Source organism: Callionymus lyra, chromosome 1, assembly GCF_982586985.1.
Source record: "Callionymus lyra chromosome 1, fCalLyr1.hap1.1, whole genome shotgun sequence".
In the NCBI taxonomy this organism is placed as follows: domain Eukaryota; kingdom Metazoa; phylum Chordata; class Actinopteri; order Syngnathiformes; family Callionymidae; genus Callionymus; species Callionymus lyra.
In genome coordinates, this window is record NC_141818.1 from 9,128,493 (window position 1) to 9,153,372 (window position 24,880).

General features: G+C 38.5%; 1 protein-coding gene across 2 annotated transcripts in view; it reads right to left on the minus strand.

Annotated features, from left to right (window-relative positions):
* Positions 1-5,275: 5,275 nt before the first annotated feature.
* The window catches only part of ntrk2a (neurotrophic tyrosine kinase, receptor, type 2a), an 88,849-nt gene continuing 69,244 nt past the window's right edge, over positions 5,276-24,880 (minus strand). The window contains exons 15-19 of one of the 2 annotated variants that reach the window (XM_087792136.1): positions 23,157-23,329; positions 22,767-22,922; positions 22,552-22,642; positions 14,288-14,446; positions 5,276-8,847 (exon numbers count right to left, since the gene is read on the minus strand). In XM_087792136.1, the coding sequence (XP_087648262.1) occupies positions 8,662-8,847; positions 14,288-14,446; positions 22,552-22,642; positions 22,767-22,922; positions 23,157-23,329 (765 nt within the window). In that variant the 3' untranslated portion in view covers positions 5,276-8,661. The remainder of the gene's footprint in view (positions 8,848-14,287; positions 14,447-22,551; positions 22,643-22,766; positions 22,923-23,156; positions 23,330-24,880) is intronic. The other variant, XM_087792145.1, reaches the window with a different exon arrangement.

Genomic DNA, 24,880 nt, shown 5'->3' on the forward strand with positions numbered 1-24,880 from the left:
ATATATGTATAACCTATTTGTGTGTTTGTAAATGAGATTGTGTAATTATTTTTCAATAGTTTGAATTTTTTGAATACATGTAAAAGTAGAAGCAGAATAAGTAGTAGTAGAACTAGTAGTAGTCGAAATGGTAGAATAAGTAGTAATAGAAGGTAGAAGGAAAATAAGTAGAAAATGTGTTTTGCGTTCTCCAGCCACCTTAGAAATACCCTGAAAAGTATTAACGAAAAATTATAGAAATTCTTATTTAAACAAAGACCTCTTATATATATGAAGAATATACAATAAACTAAAACAGAATTTTAGTTAATTGTAACTTGATAATAATGAAAACACGTGTTATTTAATCATATTTATTCATTTATTTTAACATTATCCACCATTTTAAGAATATGTTTCTTCGACAACAGTAAAAGTATTCGCCTCATTCCTTAGGAAAATTAATAAACTACATTCAGACGTGATAAAAACCACATTTGAATCGTTAAATCGGCGTAAGAACTCTTCCTAACACGCACCATGTGTTGACAACTGACGGCGTCTCTGGGTCTATAATCATGGATGTGCAGCAGGTGCTTGTTAACACGTGAGCCTCGGCGTGATGATGTCACTGACCAGGTGCAACTCTTGGTTCGTCGCCTTCAACGCCTCTAATTGTCCGGCGTCACGACGGAGCGACTCGTCCTCGTCTTCGCTCGGGTTCCGTCGATCTCGCAGTTTCCTCGCACTCGCTTTGTTTAGCGAGATAATGACATAGAATCAGGAGACAGAAGACAATATTTAACTCAACCCTCAACTGGAGACACTGATTCACAGCTATTGTCGTTTTTTTTCTCTCTCTCTCTCTCTGGTCTTTAGAGATTTTTTTCCAGAAATTGGCATTTTTCATTTTGAGTTTGCCGTGGTTTCTCCGAGATCCTGGAGGACATGACTTTAATTCTCCGCCTGTCGGATCAACTTTCCACCTTCTGGAGAACAAAACAACCTCAATTAAAGAGATAAAAGGATTTTTTAAATTGGAATTAGAGGCTTTAGGCGAAGCTTCTCCGGACTTAAAACTCCAGAGTCTACTATAACATATCTTTGCCGACTGAACCTCCGTCTGTCAATCATTTAAAATAACTCAAAAACGGAAGAACAGCAACTGATAATGAGATTATCATAGTTTTCGTCTCCCCTCTTTGATGATTGGCCGCAGCATTATTCTTCGCCTACTGTTGTTGCCAAAGTGTCGTGATTAGTTTTGTATTTATTTTTCAAATGCTGCAAAAGTTCATCAAATTATAGGGATTTATGGTTTCGCTTCGGCTGCTGACCAATGCCGGAGCAGAGAAACCGTTGCTCTTTCATGAGAACCATTTCTCATTGGTCAGCCCTTATTGGTCCCGCCCACTTTACCTTCACTTCCTGCTACGGACTCAGAAATGGAGGATCAGTTAGCGAATAGGAAAATTAAAGTCACGAGAAAAAAAACTTGGGATGAAAAAGCAAATGTTGAAAAGATTAGATTCCCAGATGGTTTGTATAATCTATATTTTCTGAAAAAAAAGTTAATGTTTGGAAAAAATTGAATGTAAATGTCCTTAATATTTTATTATTTTTACGTATTTTGCACTTTTACTGTTTCCTTTTTTAATAGTTGTCATTATTATTATTATTATTATTATTATTATTATTATTATTATTATTATTATTATTATTATATTAATACTATGTGCAGTATATTTTTAGTATTTTCCTACTGAGAACATGAGCTGTAACAACACAAATTAACCCACTATAAGATAATATCTTATATTATCTTATAATTTTTGAACAGAGAAAGGAGTGAAAATGAACATTTCTTGAGAAAAAAGAAAATCCCTCCAAAAAATACAAACTTAAATTGTCTTCAATCATTTTTTCCACGTCTTAAGTTGCAGATTTAATAAAGAAAAAACCCTGGAGATGATCATCATCGATCAGTTCAGTTGATCAGGTGTTTATAATCGATATCTATCTTTCTGTGATCAGTCGCTCGTCATCCTTTAAAAAATTCATTCGATCAGAAAATGGTCCGTGTCGCGCGGTTCTGATGTGACATGACAAGGTTTTTATTAATTACATTGTATCACGACAGGCTCGTCCACATTCAAAGAGAAATCATTTCCATCATGAGGCATCATGAGTCGACTGTACACTGTGTGTAGCTGTGTGTAGCTGTGTGTAGCTGTGTGTAGCTGTGTGTAGCTGTGTGTGTTCACCAGCACAGCAGAGATTGTAACGTCTCGTAAACGCCTTCAAATGTCTTTGGGAAAAAAAAGAAAGAAAAAGAAACAGATATCGTATGTTTGGCCGACAAAAACATTTTCTTCAACCTTTCATGAACCGGATGGACAAAAACATCGAGTACATCTTTTGTTGATCCTCAACCTGGCAAAACAAGAGAGTAGAAAGAAGAAGCGAAGCAGACTCGTTTGTGCCCGAAAATGATGTCGGATCTCACTGTACAACACTGACGCACGGACCTGAGCCAGGAGGGATTTCTGGGTAATAGTTATTAAAGGAGACACTTTGAAAATGTTTGTTTATGTGACCAGTAAGTGTTTTTCAATATTTATAAATGTCTGAGTATTCCACAAAACCGGCGCCTGTTGTTTCATTTCATGATGCTCTTCAAAATGTAAAACTGTCAAGAAGAGTCAAAAGTGTTTGTGGAAGAGTTTCATAGTCGACTCCAGGTCAGCTTTCCTAAGAACATGAACTATTTCCCTGTGTCTGGAACATGAACTATTAATTCTAAATTAAAATGGTTAACCACGTTTTAATGAATCACATTTTATAATATCCTTTTTTTTAAATTTAAAGTACAATTTCTCATATGGATTCCTAAAGACAAACATGTAACACATATTGTTCTGGCTATTACAAAGACACTGTTTCTTAAAGTAAATTCACCGCCATAACTACGTTCTCAAGCATTTATTTACCATTTTCTTTGTTAGTAAGCTTAACTTTACCACCCATTATCGCCTGATGGATAGAAAATACTCTTGATTTTTTTATTTTTTAGTCAACGTTGTGTGAAAACAGTAAGTTTCTCTTGCAACTGAAAGGCAAAGTAGTTAGAAGTGTGTTAGAAAGTACTTCTTTCTTGTCGTGTAACAGTCAAAATAATGAATTTAACATAATATTAGTCGGTCGATATCGTGAATTGTTATTCAAGTTTAGGAACTCATTTTACTTACGTTAAATTCTCATACATTTAAAATGTTTTGTTTTTAAATACATTGTATTTACTCATTTACCACAAATTCTTTAATTTTAAGAAATATTTGTTTTAAAGCACAGTATTATCTTTTTGTTGTTGCCCAAATTAAGTTCAAATATAAGCAGATATACATGTTAATAGGGACAGATTTTCATTTTTTGTTCAACTTAAACATTCATTTTCAAACTGAATGCTACTAGTTTAGCTAGTTAATTTCAGTGCTAGCTGGATTACATCTGATGAAAAAAAAACTCGAAAATGGAACAATTAATCAATATTTGTGTGAAACGGCACCGATTTTGTGGAACGACAGAGATATTAAGTTTTAATTTCCTGATTAATATACAACAAAACATGGGACGCAAATAAAGAGTTTTCCTTTGGCTAGTAGCTTCTGTCTCTCTGTGTCTAGAGGGTCATGAGCTCCGTCATCCATCACAGACTCAGAACTTAACTCAAAGTCATAGAAGATGGCGACCAAGACACTAAAAACCCAACATAAATTCTTTAGTTTTGGAGATGTTTTCATCGACTGACGAAAAAGCGACTTCAGAGGTATGAGGTCCATCCATCCAGGACCACGAGTCACCTGACTTGAGGGGGGTGAAACTGTTGGGATCCCAGCTTGGCGTGGACCTGGGTGAACTCAGGAGGGGGGGGGGGGGGGCAGTTGAGGAGTGATAAATAAAAACGATTCCATAAATCTCATCTGCCGACGGAACCGACCTCAGTCCATCACGACCGGGTCTAAGTCGTCCATCATCGGCCTCTGAACGGTGGCAACAAATCAATTCCTCTTGTTGAATCTGAACTAGGGGGGTTTTGGCGAGACCCCATCCCTCCTGACTCACTCCGGTGTCCATCTGGAACACTTAGAGAGGGCTGGGTTGGGGTGTGCAAGCATCCCTCCACATCCCCAGAGGGCAGCTGTGTGTCAGCTCGTGTATTAGACTCACTCAGGTAGACGTTTTCTCTGCCCCGACATCTGGACCGACATTTCCTCCAGCAGCTTATTGACATTTGTACATGTTTAGTTCTCTTGGATTTTTTACAAAACAGAAAAAAGTAGCACTTCTATAGACTCAAGACTATCACGTACATTATAGGCAGCATAGAAGAAGAACAGATGGTACAGTAGGTCACTTTAAGAGAGAGATAGAAGTCTGTGATTGTCAGTCCTTCCGTTGTTTTTTCCGGAGCGTCCGTCTGTCCGTGCTTTTTTTTTTTTTGTTGTTTCTTTTTTAATCATCTGTCTCAGAACCGTCTCTGGAGTTGTATTAAAAAAAGTTTTTTTCGCTAGGAAAGCTGAAGAAAGCTCCTTTTTTCTTTTTCTTTTTTTTTTTTTTGTGCTGACAAGTCGACATCACAAGCAAACTTTTTGATCCAGAACGTGTCAAAACAACAGCGGCGTCCAGCAGTCCAGAACGATAACACATAGAGAAAAAGACTCACAACAGACGCACACACGCGCGGCCTGGCGGAGGTGTCGCTCCGACATTCTCTTTGACATCTGAGGCGTCCATTTGCACTCGTTTGTGTCTCACAGTTTTGACCCGTGCACACACACACACACACACACACACGCGCTGCCCTGTTATTGCACAGTTATTATATATTTGAACCGGCAACACGTGAGAACAGGTGACAGTAGTTTTGCAGTGTGGACATATGAACAGGTGTGGTGCTGGGCGGTCGTCATGGAGTCTAATGTACGTCGACTGGAAAAAAATGGGGGACATTTTTGTGATAAAAAAATCAAAAATAGTCGTTTAAGTCAGTGGTACCAACAACCCCAGTCAGTAAAAGTACCAATCCATGAGGCGTTTGTTACTGGACCACACAGAAATAGATAACTAATTTGGATTATTTTTGTTTTATTGACTATAAAAGGTGTTTTAGTTTGAAAAAAAATGGATATTTCACTGACATGTCAAGATATTGTACTGATAAACCTTCAAACTAGAGTAAAATAAGGGGAAGTCCAGGACTTTTTTTTTATGTCTGATAATAAAAAAAAAAACCTTTTACTACACAATGTACAGCTAATATAAATGATTATTTTTCTAGTAAATTCCATGTGGTAGCATTTCTGACGGGGATACAGACATAACACACCAACAAAAAAAAAACAATGCCTAAATAGAATTGGTCCAAAAAAAAGCCCTGCTTTAAATAATGTTGCTTCTCTGCTGGGATGTCGGTGCGTTTTATATGAACAAGGATTCTTACACAACTGAGATCCGCCGACCCACATGAGGAAAACAGAGTTTGAGTGACATGCCGCCCAGCACTACATCTCAAGTACAATACACCGGGTCAGGCTCGAGTTGAGGGCCGGTCCAACCCTCAAACACACACACACACACACACATGTATATACGACCAGAATTCAACACACCAAACAATTTCATTTTGTCGCTGCAAAGGCAACTGGATATAGAAAGAAATGTACAAAATACTTTTTTATAAATTAAATAAAAGTTAATCAAAAAATGCAAAACATAAAAACATTGATACCATCAAGTGCTGTTGTCAATAAATGAGTTTTCTCACAAAATTCCATACGACAAACTGTCCTTATCCAGAACGATGGTTGTGAGTTCGATACCATTGAGAGAAGAAAATATGTCAAATAAAAACAGGAAGTGTGTGTTCGCTCACATGCACCTCTCCACGAGTATATACAGCGCTTTGTCAGTGATTGACCAGATGTTATGAAGCTATTTAATAAAAGTAAATGCTAAATAAATACTGATTTACTTGTCGCCAACAATTATTCTGATATTATCTTGAATTAACTGTCCAAAAATCAAGGTTTTATCTCATGTTTTGTTTTTAAGTTTTCACAGACGGATGATAATTAAATCATTACAGCAACATTTAATGTATTTTTCTTCTTTAAATGGTTCTTTACTTGTAGTGTTATGGGGATGTTCCCCTGTCAGAGAGGAGCCATGGAGGCCATGACCATTGGTTACGGGGTCGAGAGCATCGATTTCATTCATCAATAAGAATCTGTTCTAATAATCTCCAGGATTCCTCTTGAGTTCAACACCAAGAGAGCCAAGACTTGACATTTAAAAGTGTTGATCCTTTAAAATTAAAAAGCCAATGAATGACAAAAATTGTTGACCCATGACGAGGATTTTTTCCTCTGACTAAAGAAGTGACCTCAGTCCGCACATTCAAGTCTTCTGAACATTGGACAGCAGATCTTCTACCCTCGGAAAGAATGACCCGAGAGGCAGAATCGAGCTGTTTCTGGGGACGAGTCTATTTCCCACTGAAGCCGTTTGTGAACCGCCGGCGAATAAATGCTTTAGGAAAATGTTTTCTTTTTCCAGAATGCTACGAGAGTGCGAAGCTCGGAGAACATCTGCCATCTCGCCCGGTGATGGATGCTCACTCTCACTTTCTCCCCCGAGGACATTAACACCTCTTTTTCCCCGACCCTCGCTCTGATTGTATCTTTTCTCCTTCATCTTTTCTCCTCGTGACCCATTTGTAACTTCTTCCCACTTCCACTGCGACTCTCCCCTCGCTTTTTTCGTCATGTTTTCTCTTCTCTCCATCCATCCCTTCTTTCTTTCTTCTCGGCCATAAAACAATAAGTCTTGAATGTCTGCGAGGAGGCTGTGCTAATGGAAGCCCATTAGCCTGTAATGAAATATACATTACACCATTACAGAGGGCCAGGGCCGGACTAAAGCACTGCACCGCTCAAATAATAAAACATGCACAATTCAATTTCCTTCTTCGGACCCTCCCTGAGTGTCTTGAGATGGTGGGATGGACGGTGCGGGAGGTAAAGATGCTTGTGTGTCCAGCACCGATTGTGGTTTACATGGACGTCTAAGTACCGAAACGCCTCGGTGATTTAATACGGGTTGACCAGATGAACCACACCTTCTACGCCACGACCGACCACTCCAGAAAAAAACCGTCCCTTAGCAACCTTTAGTCCCCACAGCTCATCCCGACTGATCTACTCCCCGTGCAGTCGTCGGACGGAGGAATCAATCGACCTCCGACACCAGCGCTTGACATCACGAGTGCAGCATCTGTCACTTCTTAGCGTGTGTCATGTTACCATGTGTTGTAAAAGCATTTTTTAATTCGAGCCAAGAGAACCATTTAGTACTTTGGTCGTACATTTCTCCTTTAGAGAACCTTCAACTGTTCGTGCTGGATGTTCAAGAAACACTTGAATGTGTGTCTTTCTAGTCATAAAATAAGTAGAACCTCAACTAATTGCTACATCGGGAGCTGAAATATGGACTATTAGTGAGGTTAAAATTGAATTTTTGGTTTGCTTGTGTTTCAAGAAAGACTTTTATCTTTGAATGCTAATTTTTGGAAAGAAAATACAAATTAAAGAGACGTCCTCATATGTCTACGGTCGCTTAACGTTTTTTTCTTTATCAGTACTTACTTAACGTGTCATATTTTAATGCCATGTACAAACGTAATTGTTTGTATATAAATTCAAATAAGTTTGTAAAATAATTCGATTTTTTTTAAGCTGCTGTAGAAGTCTTTCGCTGACATTCTGGAGATTGTGTTTTCATTGAAATGGGAGAATATCGTGAGAAGATCCTCCCGAAATGTGGCTAAAAGTTTGAGCAATAAAAAAATAAATAAAATGTCAAAGCACTCTTGTGTTGGAGACTCTTCTTGTATACGGATGTGAGCTCTGGAGAGTTAAATTGAGATTTAAAACAATAGATTTCAGGCTGTAGATCTTCTCTTAGATGTGTTTTGATGTATTTCGTGAAAACATCCTCGCGAGAGATTAAAAACCTTCTAACACACTTGCATGTGGACAAGCAGGAAAATAAATTAATGGTTGTAATAACAAAAAAAAGATTATTGTCTATAAGCTGTACACTTGTTTATATTAATACTATCGACCACGAGAAACTCGATTGACTTGTTATGGATCCATACACTCTTGACAGTACAAATCAGATCGACGGACAAAGAGTAAAAAGAAAACAAAAAGAAAAAACGGATGCCTCCTGGAACCATCTCTTTCGTTAGTCATTTGTATTTACAACGATTCCAGAAATCCTGCGTCTCCTCGTGTTTTCCTGGCGACACTTTCTACATCGACAGTCTTTTCGTCCGCTCGCCGTGAGTCACTTCATTTTAATTCCCCGTAATCAGCCGTTCACTCCGAAGCTCTTCTGAAGAAGTGAAAATCTTTTTTCTTTTTTTTTCTTTCTTTCTCTGGCGATAAATCACTCCTGCTTTTTCTGGTGACTAAGAGAAGGAGCTTCCTGGGACTTCCGTGATTGCCTTAAAAGTTGGATAATAGCTTCAGTTCCTGTGTAGCGGTAGCTTCACGCACAATTCGTCGACTCTCGTACACACACATGCAAACACATTCGCACACACACACACTGGTGAGTTCAGCCCAGTATATCCAGGTAGACCGGCGAGGCCTTGGCCAGTGTGAGCAGCAGACTGTGGATCTCCTTGATGTTTAGTCTCATGTGTGGCTCTCGCTGCCAGCAGCCCAGCATCAGGTCGTACACCTCTTTGGGACAGGTCCTGGGGCGCTGCAGCACCCGGCCCTGAGTTATGCACTCGATCACCTGCGACAAAAGACGTTCCGTTTAGAGGCAGATGGAACATTCAGTCTTCAGTTTGCTGCTCCATAAACCTGTCAAGAGATGTCATTCTGAAACAATTACCGGAGCTGGTCGTCGGTCCCGCTCAGACCTTCACGAAGATCATTTGATATGATGTTGCTGACCGAGAAAATCTGCCACTAGTTTGGACTGAATCGACTCTTTTTCTTCTGCACATGACTCGAGAAGAACCTTGAGAACAACTGCTATGAGCTGGAAAATTACTCTCACATAATTATATTTTATATAAATCAGGAATATTTTCCATTAAAAATAAGGTTTATTTTAATAATTTCTGTGGCAATAAAAAGGATAAATGGATTAGAGGCGACTTCCCTCAGAAAAAAACCCATAAAGGATTCAGAGGATTTTAAACTTTAATTCAATGGTTTCAGTTTATTCTTGGACTAAATATTCTTTCCAACTGACACAGTTTATGAAACACATGAGGTGAGGCGACCGTACCCCCTCTTTTACCCGAACACGTCCTCTTTTTAAGGTCGTCTGATGCAACGTTGTGTAAGTATTTTATTTATTTATTTTAGCTTTCCTAAAAGGTATGGTTAAAGTGATGGTTAACGGCAAAATTCAAACTTCACTCATTTTCAACTATGTCTATTTGTAGCGAACGGGGCTCAATTGCTTTTAACCTCCAAACTTAAAAACATCCAAATACTGCCATACTGCTCGTCTGTAACCTCCATCTTGTATTGAAGCTTCGACTAGAGAAATTGTTCCGAAGAAAAACTAGACAAGTTTATATTTTAAGATTGTTCGTAGTAGAAGCTAAAAGGCTAACATGCTACACAGACTTCCGCTTCCGGTGAGCCTTTGATCGGCTGCTTGAAACGTGAGCTCCTGCAATAATTGCCAAAAACAGTCGTTTTAACGACTACTTGTCCGGATATTATGCTCATATCACTAAAGATATGTTTCAAGCATCTCGGATCTATGATCGTGATGCTCTTTTCAACATCAGAGAGTCGATGGAGGACTTCACTCGCGACCGTTACCAACGTCCGGTGAACGTGTTTCCGGCTCCGCTTCTCATCGACTCGGACTCTGTGGAATATCGTTTGATCTCTCGAGTACCGGGCGATTTCCACAAGGGATCGAGTCGGGCTGGAGTTCAGGTCAGGATGAGACGCGCAGTTGCGATCGCTCGGAACAACTCTGACGTCATCGAACGTCATCGGTGTTTGATCGACATCCCTCTCACTGTGTGTGACGACACATCAGCGCTGCCGTCTGTCCAGACCTCAACGAAAGGTGGTAAGATTTTTTCATTTCCTCTCTTTAATTCGACTTTTACAACCGAGTTGAACTTCAGTGACAGCTGGTACCCACGTGACCGCTGTTCGCTTCAAAAGATCCCGCTCTGCGCGCCTGTCAGTGACGCGGCGTCGTCAGTGACGTCATCGGTGCTGAATGTGGGACTTCTTAATGTTCGCTCCATTACTAATAAATCCTTTATTCTTAATGATCTTTTCACAAGAGTTAATTTGGATTTATTATGTCTTTCTGAGACTTGGCAGAGAGAGGAAGAGTTTATTCATCTGAACGAACTCTGTCCAGTAGGGAGCGCTGTCCTGGGGAAGCCTCGCCTCTCTGGTCGTGGAGGAGGTCTTGCTACTGTTTTTAGGGAGAGTTGTTCTTGCAAAGTGATTCAGACACAGGAATTCACTTCTTTTGAGTCTCAGATGATCTTGGTTGGTTCTACAAGACCTTTCTATTGTGTGTCAATCTACCGTCCGCCTGGTCCTGCGGCGATGTTCTTGAAAGACTTTAGTGACTTCTTATCTTCCATTATTCAGATGGAATCTGTTCTTATTCTTGGAGACTTTAATCTTCATGTTGATGACGTCACATCTTGTTCTGCTAAAGAACTTTTAACTTTAACTGAGACCAATATGGTGAACCTCTCCCTTTCCACAGGGGTTTTTCCCAATGCATTTAAACATGCCATTGTGGAGCCTCTGCTCAAAAAACCAGGCTTAGACCCAACTGACCTCAGTAATTTCAGGCCTATTTCTAAGCTCCCTTTCTTGTCCAAGATCTTGGAGAAGGTGGTGTCCGAGCAGCTGTCTTTGTTCTTGGATCAGAGCGACATCCATGAGAAGTTTCAGTCTGGCTTCCGTAAACATCACTCTACGGAGACAGCTTTACTGAAAGTGTCCAGTGACATCATGATGTCGGCTGACTCTGGTAAATCCACTGTTCTGGTTCTCTTGGATCTGTCGTCAGCCTTTGACACAGTTGATCACCAGATCCTGCTGAGAAGACTAAGGGATGAAGTGGGACTGTCTGGGTCTGTGTTAGAATGGTTCTCATCTTACCTTTCTGGGCGCAGTTTTAGTGTATCTGCCAATCAAATGAGGTCTGAATCGGCAGATCTGTTGTGTGGAGTCCCTCAAGGTTCTGTTCTGGGTCCTTTATTGTTTTTGCTGTACTTGATTCCCCTTGGTAAAATCATTCAGAGATTTCCAGATGTTTCTTATCACATTTTTGCTGATGACATCCAGCTCTACTGCTCTTTTGACCCAACTGAGCCCCAAAGGCTGAACAGCTTAGTCAATTGTTTGCTAGAAATCAAACAATGGCTGAGTGAAAACACTTTACAGCTTAATGTGGACAAAACTGAAACTCTGGTGATTGCTCCTGATGATACGATTCCAGGGTTGAGTCAGTACTTGGGTGACTTAGGTCAGTCTGTCAAACTGAGCCTGAGAAACCTGGGTGTTGTATTTGATAAAGACATGTCTCTTGTTCAACACTGTAGAAAACTGACCAGAAACTGTTTCCTTCAACTGAGAAAAATCTCTAAACTTAGGAAAATGTTGTCACAACATGATCTGGAGCTTGTAATCCATGCGTTTGTTTCTTCTCGTCTGGACTATTGTAACAGTTTGTTTTCATGTCTTAACAAGAAGGAGCTGTCTCGCCTGCAGTTGATTCAGAACTCTGCAGCGAGAATTCTGACTCGCTCTAGTAGAAGAACTCACATTTCTCCGGTCCTTAAAACTCTTCACTGGCTTCCAGTTTCTTTCAGGATCAACTTTAAAATTCTGGTTCTTACTTTCAGAGCTATTCATGGTCAGGCTCCTCCTTACATCACTGATCTGATCCAGACTTACACCCCAGCTCGGGCTCTGAGGTCTGTGGATCAGAATCTACTTATGGTTCCACGCACACGGCTCAGGACCAGAGGAGAGAAATCTTTTCAGGCTGTTGCTCCTAAGCTTTGGAACAATCTTCCTCTCTCTTTACGCTTGATGGAGTCTACTGACTCCTTTAAGAAACATCTTAAGACGTTTCTATTTGTTCAGGCTTTTCCTTGAATTTCTCGAACTCCTGTGTTGTTCTCAGTATTATCTTGATCTTTGAAGTATGTACTGTTTTGAGTATTGTTTTGATTGTTAAAGCGCTTTGTGACCCTGGTCTCGAAAAGCGCTATATAAATATATATTACTTACTTACTTACTTACTTACTTAGAAATCTATGTCTTTTGTCTACACTGGGAGGTTGCGCAATATTTACCTTTTAGCCTTTTAGCTTCTGCTTTTAAACAAACTTAAAATATAGACTTATTTAATCTTTTCTAGAACAATTTCTTACGTCAAGCCTTCAATACAAGATGGACGTTACAGACGAGCAGTATGAAGGTATTTGGATGTTTTTAAATGTGTTATTTTGAACAAAGAAAATTGAGCTGCGGTTACAACTATTATATGGACGTACATTTGAGCTCGTGCTTAATCTGAAAATTCTCCCAACCTTCAGTCGACATGAGGGTGAGTAGAATTAGAATTCTGGGTGACCTAACAATTTATGTGTATTTCAGGGACTTTAATATATGCTTAACTAAGTTTAAAAAGCAAAAACAACACTCAAGTCAACCCGTAAAACCCCTCAAGTCTGGTGACAACTCCAGTTTGTAGTGTCTTTTTGTGTATTCAGAATAAGTAGCAATACATGAGGTGCTCATTTTGATAATAATGACAACATTTGTTTTTTTAACCTTGACTTGGATCTTACGTTTCGCGGCAACCCTGAACACACCACTCCAAAGTCATAGAGCTATAAGCTTCGACATAAATACAAATGAATATAAACTCCCAAAAATATTTTTGGGGATATTAAAAAATCTACAGGGGTGTATGTTGCATAACTGAGAACACTTAAAACTGAAAAACAAGTTTTTTCCTGTTTTTGTTTGATGGATTTTTGACTAGAATTTATAACCTTTATGTGATCCAGGGATGCTGTATATTTGTCTACAAAAATACCCTAAAGTACCCAAAATAATTATTCCTTGTTGTAACTTCATATTCCATATATTCGTTTTTAATTATATCCTCTCCTTTTATTCCAAATTTGAATCCTGTTTTGGGTTAAATATTAAAAAAAACTGCTTAAAATGTTAGTTATATAATGTTGGAATTTCTCGACGGCGGTCGTCGTTCATTTTTGACAACCTTGTTTGAAAAACTCTTCCCGGTTCGGGGAAAAGAGGAAGACGCCGGTCGTAGGTCGACCCCGGATGAAACCGGAGTCGGAGAAGAAACAAGTCGGGTCACGGCGAGAGGCCGTAACCAGAGTTGGGGTCAGAAAAATGGCTGACATTTAAGAGCAGGTTGAGTGCAGGAGTTGAAAGGCTGCAACCCCTGAAGAGCTTTAAGGAAACCGGGTTAAGCACCGTGAGCTGTTTATTACTTACTCAGTGAGGAAGGAATTTTTACACACTACATACTTGTATTATATCTACAGGCATTACACCTATGAAAAATATTACGTTGTTGATGTTTCTGGCTTTGAAATTTTGTTTTTTATAGCTTAAATAGAAAATTGTTTTCATTTTAACAGCAACATAAAAGGCAAAAATCTAAAAAAAACAATATTATTTTGTTTTTTAAATTATAGTTATCCCTCGCAACTCTACATTTACAGTAGTATATTGTGTTGTTTTTTTTCATTTTTATTATGTGATATAAATGTGATTATTTTATTGTAGTACGTGATTTTAATGGGTTTTTTTGTGCTGTAAATTTTAAAAGTGATGAGAATTTTGAAGGTGAATTGACATAAAATCTATTACTATTATTATAATGTTTTACTTTTCTTTTTTTTTTTACTTTAATATTACTAGTAAAATAATAAAAGGTTAAATGAAATTGTGAAAATAATTTTCAAAGTTTTTTGGTGCTAAAAATAAAAAAAAATCATGGTAATGACCCTCAAACTGACCCTTTTTGACTAAATAAATTAAAATTTAATTTGTAACTTTTGAACCAAACCCACTAAACAATGGATTAATAGAAACAGATCCATTTTATCGCAACATTCTCAAGATAAAATATGAATTAAAGGCGGTTATTCTCTCTAGAGTGTAGACGAGTGCTGTACCTCGTTGTTGGAGAGCTGGTACCACGGCTGTTTTCCGTACGTGAAGATCTCCCAGAGAACCACTCCCAGACTCCACACGTCACTCTCTGTGGTGAACTTCCTGTACATGATGCTTTCAGGAGGCATCCAACGAATCGGCAACATGGTGTGACCTCCCACCTTTAAAAAAAAAACACACAACCAGGGACGTCACAACGACGACAAAATCATCCACGTATATTTCATTAGTTTGAGTTTAAAAAAACAACACTTTTAAGCTGATAGCGAATCAAAGAGTCACAGTTTATAATAAATTAATTATAGTTGAATAAGATGAGGTGAAATTTTATATTAAACTACAGATGTTTTTAAATCAAACGTATTATAATGTCTCCCTGAAAGCATGAAAGTGGTCTTAAGGACATTGACTCATGAATGGAAAGCACCAGGACGACACTAACCTAAATCAAAGTACGTCCAAACATATATATCGTAAAAAAAAAAAGGGTCAGAAAAGTCTGCAGACGCTCTTTAATCTCCTGAAGTCAAAGTGACTGAGAGTGTATTGTCTGATCCGTCTCCTCCGACCTCCGAGCATGAATCCAGTGATGTTCGCTCCAGTGCGCGCCACAGATAGCTCAGTCCATTCCGACAACTTTATGCCTGTTATTAATGGCCTGGTTCTCGCGCCGGGGCCCGTTTCTGCGAGTCCGGGGGTTATTTAATGGACTAATAAAACGTGTGCAGTCACATAGATAGCCATCACGTACATGCTGCGCCTGGAGAAACATATCGCTACGATCTGTGTCGCTTTCACTCTTCATAACCAGACTCTTGTTTTTTTCCGCTGCTAACAGGGGAGCTGTCGGCGCCGGCCTAAACGCTGCTGTGTTACACTGTAATTGGTCTGAAACTGTTGCAGTGCTTGTGGAAATTATGTGTTGATTGTTCAGAAGAAAAAAGATTTAAATCAATATCCACAAAATATACGTTTTTTTAATGCGGTTGAAAATATTAAATTAAGTTTGTATCAGACACTATTTTGTCTGCTATGATGGTAAAATAAGAAAATGTAAATTATTTCATGAAAAAAAAGAAAGTTTTAAATGTTAGTCACAATACAATCAAATATCTTAATATGAAAAAGTCAAAATATTTTATATTATACCAAAAAATAAACAAATGTTGGTCACAATATAATCTTATAAGCGCTATAAAAATAAATATTACTTACTTACTTACTTACTTATATTTTAATGTACTATATACAGTATTATATCAAGATATGAGCAAATGTTGGCCACAATTTAATCCCATATAATAACGTACAAAAAGGGTCCATTAATTGTATATAATATAAAAATGTAAAATATATATATATATATATATATATATATATATAAAAACTGTCCATTCATTTTATTTTATATCAAAATACAAACAAATGTTTGCGATTTTCTGGAACTCCTGTTGTGTTATCAATTTGATCTTGATCTTTAAAATATATACTTTATTGAATATTGTTTTGATTGTTTAAGCGCTTTGTGACCCTGGTCTGTAAAAGCGCTATACAAATAAAAATGACTTACTTACTTACAATATAATCTCATAGTTGAATGTACAAAAAGTCCCATTCATTATATATTATCTAAAAGTAAAAGCATGTTTGCCACACCATAACCTCATATTAATTTTAAAAAGAGTCAATTAATTGAGTATGACATCAAAATATATATAAATATAATTGTCACGATATAATCTTATATGTTCATGTTATAAAAAAGCCATTCATTATATATATTATCAAAACATAAACAGCCTTAAATCGTCTTCTTCTGATTGGCTGATGCATGAATGGAGTCTGAGCCATTAGTCTTTTTGTTTTATTCATCCGTCTGTTATCATTTCTCCTCAAGGACTTAAATATTAATACTGGGGTCTTGAAGTTAATTTTTAATGTACTTTAAATTCCAAAATGGATCTACTTAGATACATGTGAAAAAAAACTTCATTAGATTTAATGTATAAATCAAATAAATGTATTTTTATTTAGTTACTATTTATGAGTCGTCCTCCTCCTCCATCAGTTCTGTTTCTTAACTTAAATCCTGAATAAAGAGGTTACCATTGTGGGCAAGGCTGTGAGTGTCGTAAGTGGGAGGGGCTTATATAACCGACTCCACCTACTTCTTGTTAGTCATGAGTTTAGGATCGACTCCTCGCTGTTGTTCGTTTTAAAAACCCAAAATAATTGTCCAGAACAAACAAAGCTCTGCGGTCGACATTATCAGACCTCTGGCCAGTGATGTCACTGCTCTAAATGTGAGAGACTCCTTTCTGTGTTACCATGGAAACACAAACAGGAAAATTGGCTTTTGTTTTTTACCCTTAAGAAGTCGGTTTGTTCTGCTGTCGGCATTAATGGCAGCAAACTCTGTTGTCTCGACTCTATTACCGCTGACAGTGTCAATGTTTCCTCTTCACTCAGAACAAGTCCTGCCTGTTCGTCCTACTTGACATTAAAACAACTTTTTATCAGGACAAAAAAACAATGGACAAATTAAATAAAGCTCAACAGCTACTGTATACTTTATGAGCTGTATCATGAAACCTCATCAGCTGTTAAGTAAAACCTCATCAGCTGTATCATGAAACCTCATTATCTAAATCATGAAACCTTTTTATCTGTCTCATAAAACCTCATCAGTTGTATCATGAAACCTCATCAGCTGTATCATGAAACTTCATCAGCTGTTCCATCAAACCTCATCAACTGTATCATAAAAACTCATCAGCTGTATCATGAAACCTCATTATCTAAATCATGAAACCTTTTTATCTGTCTCATAAAACCTCATCAGTTGTATCATGAAACCTCATCAGTTGTATCATGAAACCTCATAATCTCTATCATGAAACCTCAGCAGCTGTATCATGAAACTTAATCAGCTGTTCCATTAAACCTCATCAACTGTATCATGAAACCTCATCAGTTGTATCATGAAACCTCATTGGCTGTATCATGAAACATCACCAGCTGTATCATGAAACCTCATGAGCAGTTACACGAAACCTCATTGCCTTTTTCATGAAACCTGATCAGCTGTATAATGAAACCTCATTATTTGTATCATGAAACATCATCAGCTGTGTCGTGAAAGCTTATTAGCTGTTACAAGAAACTTCATCATCTATCACATTACACACCGTCGGCTGTATCATGAAACATTGCCAGCTCTTTTATATAACCTCATCAGTTGTATCATTAAAACCTCATCGGCTGTATCAGGAAACCTCATCAGTTGTATCATAAAACCTCATCAGTTGTATCATAAAACCTCATCAGTTGTATCATGAAACCTCATCGGCTGTATCATGAAACCTCATTATTTGTATCATGAAACCTCATCAGCTGTATCATGAAACCTCATCAGCTGTATCATGAAACCTCATCAGTTGTATCATGAAACCTCACCAGCTGTATCATGAAACCTCATCAGCTGTATCATGAAACCTCATCAGCTGTATCATTAAACCTCATCATCATCCGTCTCATAACACCTCATCAGCTGTGTCAAAAAAACCTCATCAGCTGTATCATGAAACCTCATCGTCTGTCTCAAAAAACCCTTATTAACTGTGTCATGAAACCTCAACATCTGTCTCATAAAACCTAATCAGCAGTATCATGAAACATCATCAGTTGTATCATGAAACCTCTTTCACTGTATCAAGAAACCTCATCAGCTGTATCATGAAACCTCATGAGCAGATACACGAAACCTCATTGCCTTTTTCATGAAACATGATCAGCTGTTTAATGAAACCTCATTATTTGTATCATGCTTATTAAAGCTTATTAGCTGTTACAAGAAACTTCATCATCTATCACATTACACACCATCGGCTGTATCATGAAACATTGCCAGCTCTTTTATATAACCTCATCAGTTGTATCATGAAACCTCATCGGCTGTATCAGGAAACCTCATCAGTTGTATCATAAAACCTCATCAGTTGTATCATAAAACCTCATCAGTTGTATCATGAAACCTCATCAGTTGTATCATGAAACCTCATCGGCTGTATCATGAAACCTCATCAGTTGTATCATGAAACCTCATCAGCTGTATCATGAAACCTCATCAGCTGTATCATTAAACCTCATCATCATCCGTCTCATAACACCTCATCAGCTGTGTCAAAAAAACCTCATCAGCTGTATCATGAAACCTCATCGTCTGTCTCAAAAAACCCTTATTAACTGTGTCATGAAACCTCAACATCTGTCTCATAAAACCTAATCAGCAGTATCATGAAACATCATCAGTTGTATCATGTAACCTCTTTCGCTGTATCAAGAAACCTCATCAGCTGTATCATGAAACCTCATGAGCAGTTACACGAAACCTCATTGCCTTTTTCATGAAACATGATCAGCTGTTTAATGAAACCTCATTATTTGTATCATGAAACATCATCAGCTGTGTCGTGAAAGCTTATTAGCTGTTACAAGAAACTTCATCATCTATCACATTACACACCGTCGGCTGTATCATGAAACATTGCCAGCTCCTTTATATAACCTCATCAGTTGTATCATGAAACCTCATCGGCTGTATCATGAAACATCACCAGCTCTTTCTTGAAACCTCATCACCCCTGGACAAGTCATCTGTGAAAGCGAGAGTAAATACATTTGCCCTCAGATCTTCTGCCACCGGACGACTGTATATTAAACAAGCTCCTCCTTAAGACACAAGATAAGAAAGAAACAATAATAGAAGCGTTTCTGTTGGCGTCACCAGCGAGTACACATGTGCGAGTAGAAGCAATTGTCTCGAGACAAACATGTGTTTGTTCTCTCCCACGTAAACCCGTGTAGGAAGCGCCGAGTTCCTCGTGACGGTCTAATGAAGACATTGTCCTCTCCTGTGTGTGTGTGTGTGTGTGTGTGTGTGTGTGTGTTCACGTTGTGTCGCTCTGACGAGTCTACTGTCAGCTTCATTGTGTAACGAGAGTCTGTGACGTCTCAGCATCCCACGCCTTCCAAATCTATTTCTACTCACACGTCCACGTAGGCAACCGGGGGGGCATGAAATCCTGTGTGACTCATCTTTTCGCTCCGGTTTGACGCAAGAGCATGACTGCGTCGCTCCTTCCCTCCTTAAATCTTCTTACCTATCTATCCTGGAGCATCTTCACACATGCTGCCGACGTTCTTGTCACTTGAAACATTCTCCTTCATCAGCAACTCTTCCCCTTTTTCCTTTTTTTTTTTTTTTTATGGGTGCCATCTTCTCCTCCTCTCATTTAACTTTCTCTTCATTTCCTGTTTTTGTTTCATCTGCGCCGGTATCCTGCCTCTTCCTTCATCTCTTTTTCTCTCCTACTATCCCAGAATACTAAGTTCTCTGATTACTTTTCTTTCCTTAGAAACGCTGGCTACGACACAGAGGTTCACCGCCGCTGCCTTCATCCGTTGCCATGGCGACAGCCTCGGAGCTTAGCTATAGCTGAAGCTGGGGCGGGGAGCGAGGCGGGGGGGGGGGGGGGGTTTGCTTTATGTCGTCATTGTGAGATTCATAAGAGCAGGTGGTTTTTAAATATTTAATTTGCCGCTATAAATAAACCCTTCTAAATCGAGTCAAAGGGACGTTTGAGGAAAAAGACGGGAAGTCGATTCTTGATGTAGGTGCAGATGAAGGGAATCAAACCAGATCGTTTTACATCTTTAACTTTTCCACTCGATGCCCTCCTCCATTATATATCGCATTCCGAAGCAGGTAGTTACGGATGTTTTTAAAAGATTTCTACGGATTTATAATTGAAATTTTATTTATTTATCAAAGATTTAAGTGTGTCTTAAATAGATGTTGGACTCTATTGTATCATCAGTATATGTCTGTTTGTACAAAACTCTCTTTCCATTGAAATGTTTACATTAGAAAATGATCTTAAGCCCCGCCCACTGAAAACTCTTTCTTTTTCTGGAGATGAAATCTTGTTTACCATAACCACACCCACTCTGCTGTGATTGGTCAGGCGTTGAGGGTGGTCACTGTGCATCACTAATGCCGGAAGTCTCCACCTCCAAGGGTCTCGTTGTATAAACAAAGTGAGGTTTTATTACAGCTGGCTGGAGGAGAGGTGACCCCGTTATTACAACATAACGGACTTCACTCTTGTAACCTCTCTTTCGCTGAGATTTCAGACGGGGGAGAACTTTATAAAGTAATAAGTTCAAAACATGGTCATGATGAGCGACTTCAACATCTGAAACATGTGAGTGAGTCAGGAGAGTTGGGTTTTATGTTAGTTGCCCATTAACAGTTTAAACCTTTTCCAGCAAATACATGTAATCTGTAAAAATAATTAAGATCGGATATTAATGCCGGTAAACATCAAGATAAAGGACAAAATCTACATTTTTTAATATTGAATGTTTTCTCCTTCTTGTTGCCGTCGGTGAGTCACAGGTAGGGAAGTTGAACCGGCGACGATCCATCATGCTGTTTGATTTATTCGATTTTCGTCCGTTCCCTCGCAGACAGACTGCGTTGTTGGCAATTTTTTAGAGGGGAAATATCCTCGCCTGACTTGTGTTTTTGTAATTTTCTACTGCATACATAGCTGCTCAAGCTGCGTACACACAACTCTAGTGAGGGAGACGTGACGACTCTGAACCGTCACAAGTCATTCACTCGTCCTTATCAAGTCTTTATGTTTTAAAAACAAAATGATTTGTTGAATTAGGTTAGAGAGACACTTTTATTGATATTTTTATTTAAGTTAATTTTGATATTTAATTTTCTTTTAATCACTCTGTCTCACATAGGGCATATGTAGCCTTGACAATGAAAATAATATATAATTCGGATATAAATTTCAAATGTAACTTTCTAATAAATAGACATATTTATGAAAGAAATTGAGGGGAAAAATCACGAGCAAAACAGTGCTGACAGTTTCATGAATAACTTACACCACTAATAAATGCTTCAACACGCTTATGGACTTTCTTGGAAGACTTTTCAATTGCGTTTATATTTTTTACTGAAAGATGAAAAAGTTGTCTTAATATCGAATCTCCTGACTCACTCACTCATGTTTAAAACCTTTAGGATGCAGTAAGTATCTCATCATGACCATGTTTTGAACTTATTACTTTATAAAGTTATCCTCCGTCGGAAATCTCAGCGAACAAGAGGTTACAAGAGTGGTGTCCATTATGACGTAATAATGGCTCCCCTCCTCCTCCAGCCAGCTGTAATCACACCCCGCTTTGTTTATACAACAAGTCCCTTGGAGGTGGAGACTTCCTAGATTAATCACACACAGTGACAAACCTTTATGTTTGACCAATCGCAACAGAGTGGGTGTGGTTATGCTAGAAAGATTTCATCTTTTTGTAAAAAACAAACACAAAAAGACACTGAAATGCCCTTAAAAAGGAAAAACTTACACCTTTATCTTTCCTAACAATGAATTAAGTTCTCAGGACCTACAACTGCAGCCAAGTAATACAAAACAATTTCTGTTCAGCAATTTTTTGAAAACTTTCATGCCTGGTATGTGTAAGGTGTATTCCAAAATCAAGAAGCTTTCCTGACGGTTCGTTCTGGATTATAATCTGCATCAATTTAAGGAAAATGTTGTGGGTCAGGGTTAGAAGGGAGACATAATAATACGTTGTCCAAAGTGTGATAGAGATGTGAGCTTCATTTAAAACGTAATATTCATGTTGATATTTATTTGTCATTTGTTGTTGTTTGTATTACTTAAATAAATACATTAACCACTGTTTGGCAAAACCAGCCTTTAGCATGTGGCTAACTGTTAGCATTGGACAGGAAATAATTGTCTACAACCAGAACAAAACAAATATATTCCCTGTGGAGGTAAAGAAGTTTAACAGAAAAAATAAATCATATCAAGGCATCTTCATTGCACATTTTTTACAGCCAAAATCTGTCATTCACAGAATATTCCCATTAATATCATCATCATCATTAATAACAGGATCATTTTAAGAGTATAAATATTTATACGACATGGCAGAAATATCTTTAAACTCAGTACATCTCTAACAATCTTGTTGCAAAGCTACTGTATAGTAGTTATGATTCATTTATAAAAATGTTCCCAATTGATCCCCTTAAATTGTAACAAATAGCCGCCCGTCATTCCCATCATGCAAAGGGGCAGCAGCCAGGGTCCCATGCGGGCAGGCAGTAGGGAAAGGTTTGTAAAAAGAAGTGGCAAGAATAGAGTTCGACACATACACCTACCCTGTAGTAGTCAGTGCTGTAGACGTCCCTGGACATTCCAAAGTCTCCGATCTTTACCAACAGGTTTTCACCCACCAGGCAGTTTCTGAGCGAGAAGATGAAGGTCAAACAGTGGTTGTTGTTAAGGTGCATTATCAACTTGTTTTTGGACTTAATGAATAGTTATCAACAGGACGTGGCTCAAGGTCTCAAGGATCAAAGTGGCGTACCTGGTTGCCAGATCACGGTGCACAAAGTGCTGGGATGCCAGGTAGACCATTCCAGACGCGATCTGCTGGGCAATGTGCAGCATCTGGGACTGAGTCAGCTCAACAGGTCTTGTGGTCTGGCCCTCTGCCATCAGGACTGCATCCGGACCGTGAGCCCTGCACGGGAACATGTGGTTTCTCAATCACCCGTTTGTTTGTCTCCTGTCCTTTTGCTTTTTTCTTTGCGGATGAATATTAAGAAAAGATGTCGACCTTCGACGGCGATAAAAACTCATCACCGGCTCGTGTGAGAAAAAGACATAAATGGCACATTTTTTAAAATGAGGTGCCTTTATTAGCCGCTCCGACGGAGCCTTTGACAGAAACAGTTAAGATGGTAAACAGCCTTGCCTGAGGAACTTGTTGAGGTCTCCGTGCTTCATGTACTCGAACACCATGATGAGCGGGTCGCTCTCCACGCAAACGCCGTAGAAGGTGACGATGTGCTCGTGCTGGAGGTTTGTCAGCAGTTCGGCCTCGCGGTGGAAATCCTTCCGGGCGTTCTCGCTGGCCTCTTTGAGCGTCTGAACATATGCAGAGAAAATAAAGAAAAAAGAAGGTATTAATGAGTTCATTTCATAATGCGAGCGCTGGGCTCCACATGTCACCTTGTAAACAGCACAACAGACCCTCAGGTAAACAACATCAAGACTTGGATTATGAACAATAAACCCAGGATTTAAAAGGATGAAAGAGAGGGGATGCAAACCCAAACATCTTCTGTATTCATTTCACATCTAAAGAAGCGAATAATAGACTGTTGTCCTCCATGAATAATTGATGGTCTTCCTACTGTATATGACATGGATATACTATTTCCCTTCACCTTGTGTGTACATCTGCCAGACGACAACACACACAAGGAGCTTGTGAAGTCCAAAGGACAAGAAGAAGTCATGACCCTGACAAGAAGAAGACGGAAGTGACCTCCAGACCTCGGCTCTCAAACCAACCCCCCCGTGCACCCTGCAAACTAATCTAGTTGGTGATGTTGCTGTAATTCGAGCCCGGAGACAATAGAAATAAATGTAAATCTGAAGTTGAAACTTGATATCACACCCATGTAGGAGAAAGAATGACATCTGGAGACGACTTTTTATAACAAAGGAATTGACTCAGCAGAATTTTCTTGCTGTGTTGCCGTGAGATTATTACGCAGCCATTTTGATTTATTGACTAATAACAATTCAATCATATCTTTTAAAATATCACATTATAAACCATGGATCTAATAATAATGATGCATTTTGTGACACTTATGTTCACCGTAAATACATTTAAATCGTCAAACATTAACACATATAAAGCAGCCGCAAAGATAAAACATGACGCTAATATTTTCATAAATTGGGTCCGTTTTCTCCTGATTAGTTTGGGCTATTTGCTAACCTACTTGACCAGTTAGATCTGATCTAAAAGGCTCAGGGCCCATCCCATTAATCTCCTTATTAAACCATTAAACTCTTTCCTCAAGCTTAAAATCTGCGTTCCCATGACGACCGAGGATTGTCACAATACGTGTGTGAGGATTGTAGCTACCTCACTTTTTAGGTTTTTTTGGGACCTCTCTTGGTAGTAAATGGTATCCCAGAATGCCTTGCGCATAAAGACTGAACCCAATGGTGGCTAAATCCAGAAAAACAAATAGCTACAAGTATTTTTTTGTTAATAGTAATAGTAAAATGTAAAAATCACGCCATTAAAACATGTCAAAATACAGGCCCGGTCTCAAGAACTGATTTATTTTATGTGGCCCGGAACAATCTTTATTAAGTTTTATTGGTTCAAAATGAACACAAATATTCAAATATTATTCACCCGTGCTGCAGGAAGTAGAGATTCATCTGCTCCTTCCTGCCCAATTTATTCAACAAAAACATATAATGTCTTAAATAGACAAACACTTTTCTACTTTATTCCATTTGTACTATTGTTCATTTTCGTTTTTTTAAATTTTCTAAGTATGTGTGTTGTATGTTTCATTTGTTTCGTGATCTTTCCGCGATGACAACTCAAATTACACTATAAGAGAAATAAAGAAATATCTCATCTCATCTTAAAACTCAATCAAACAA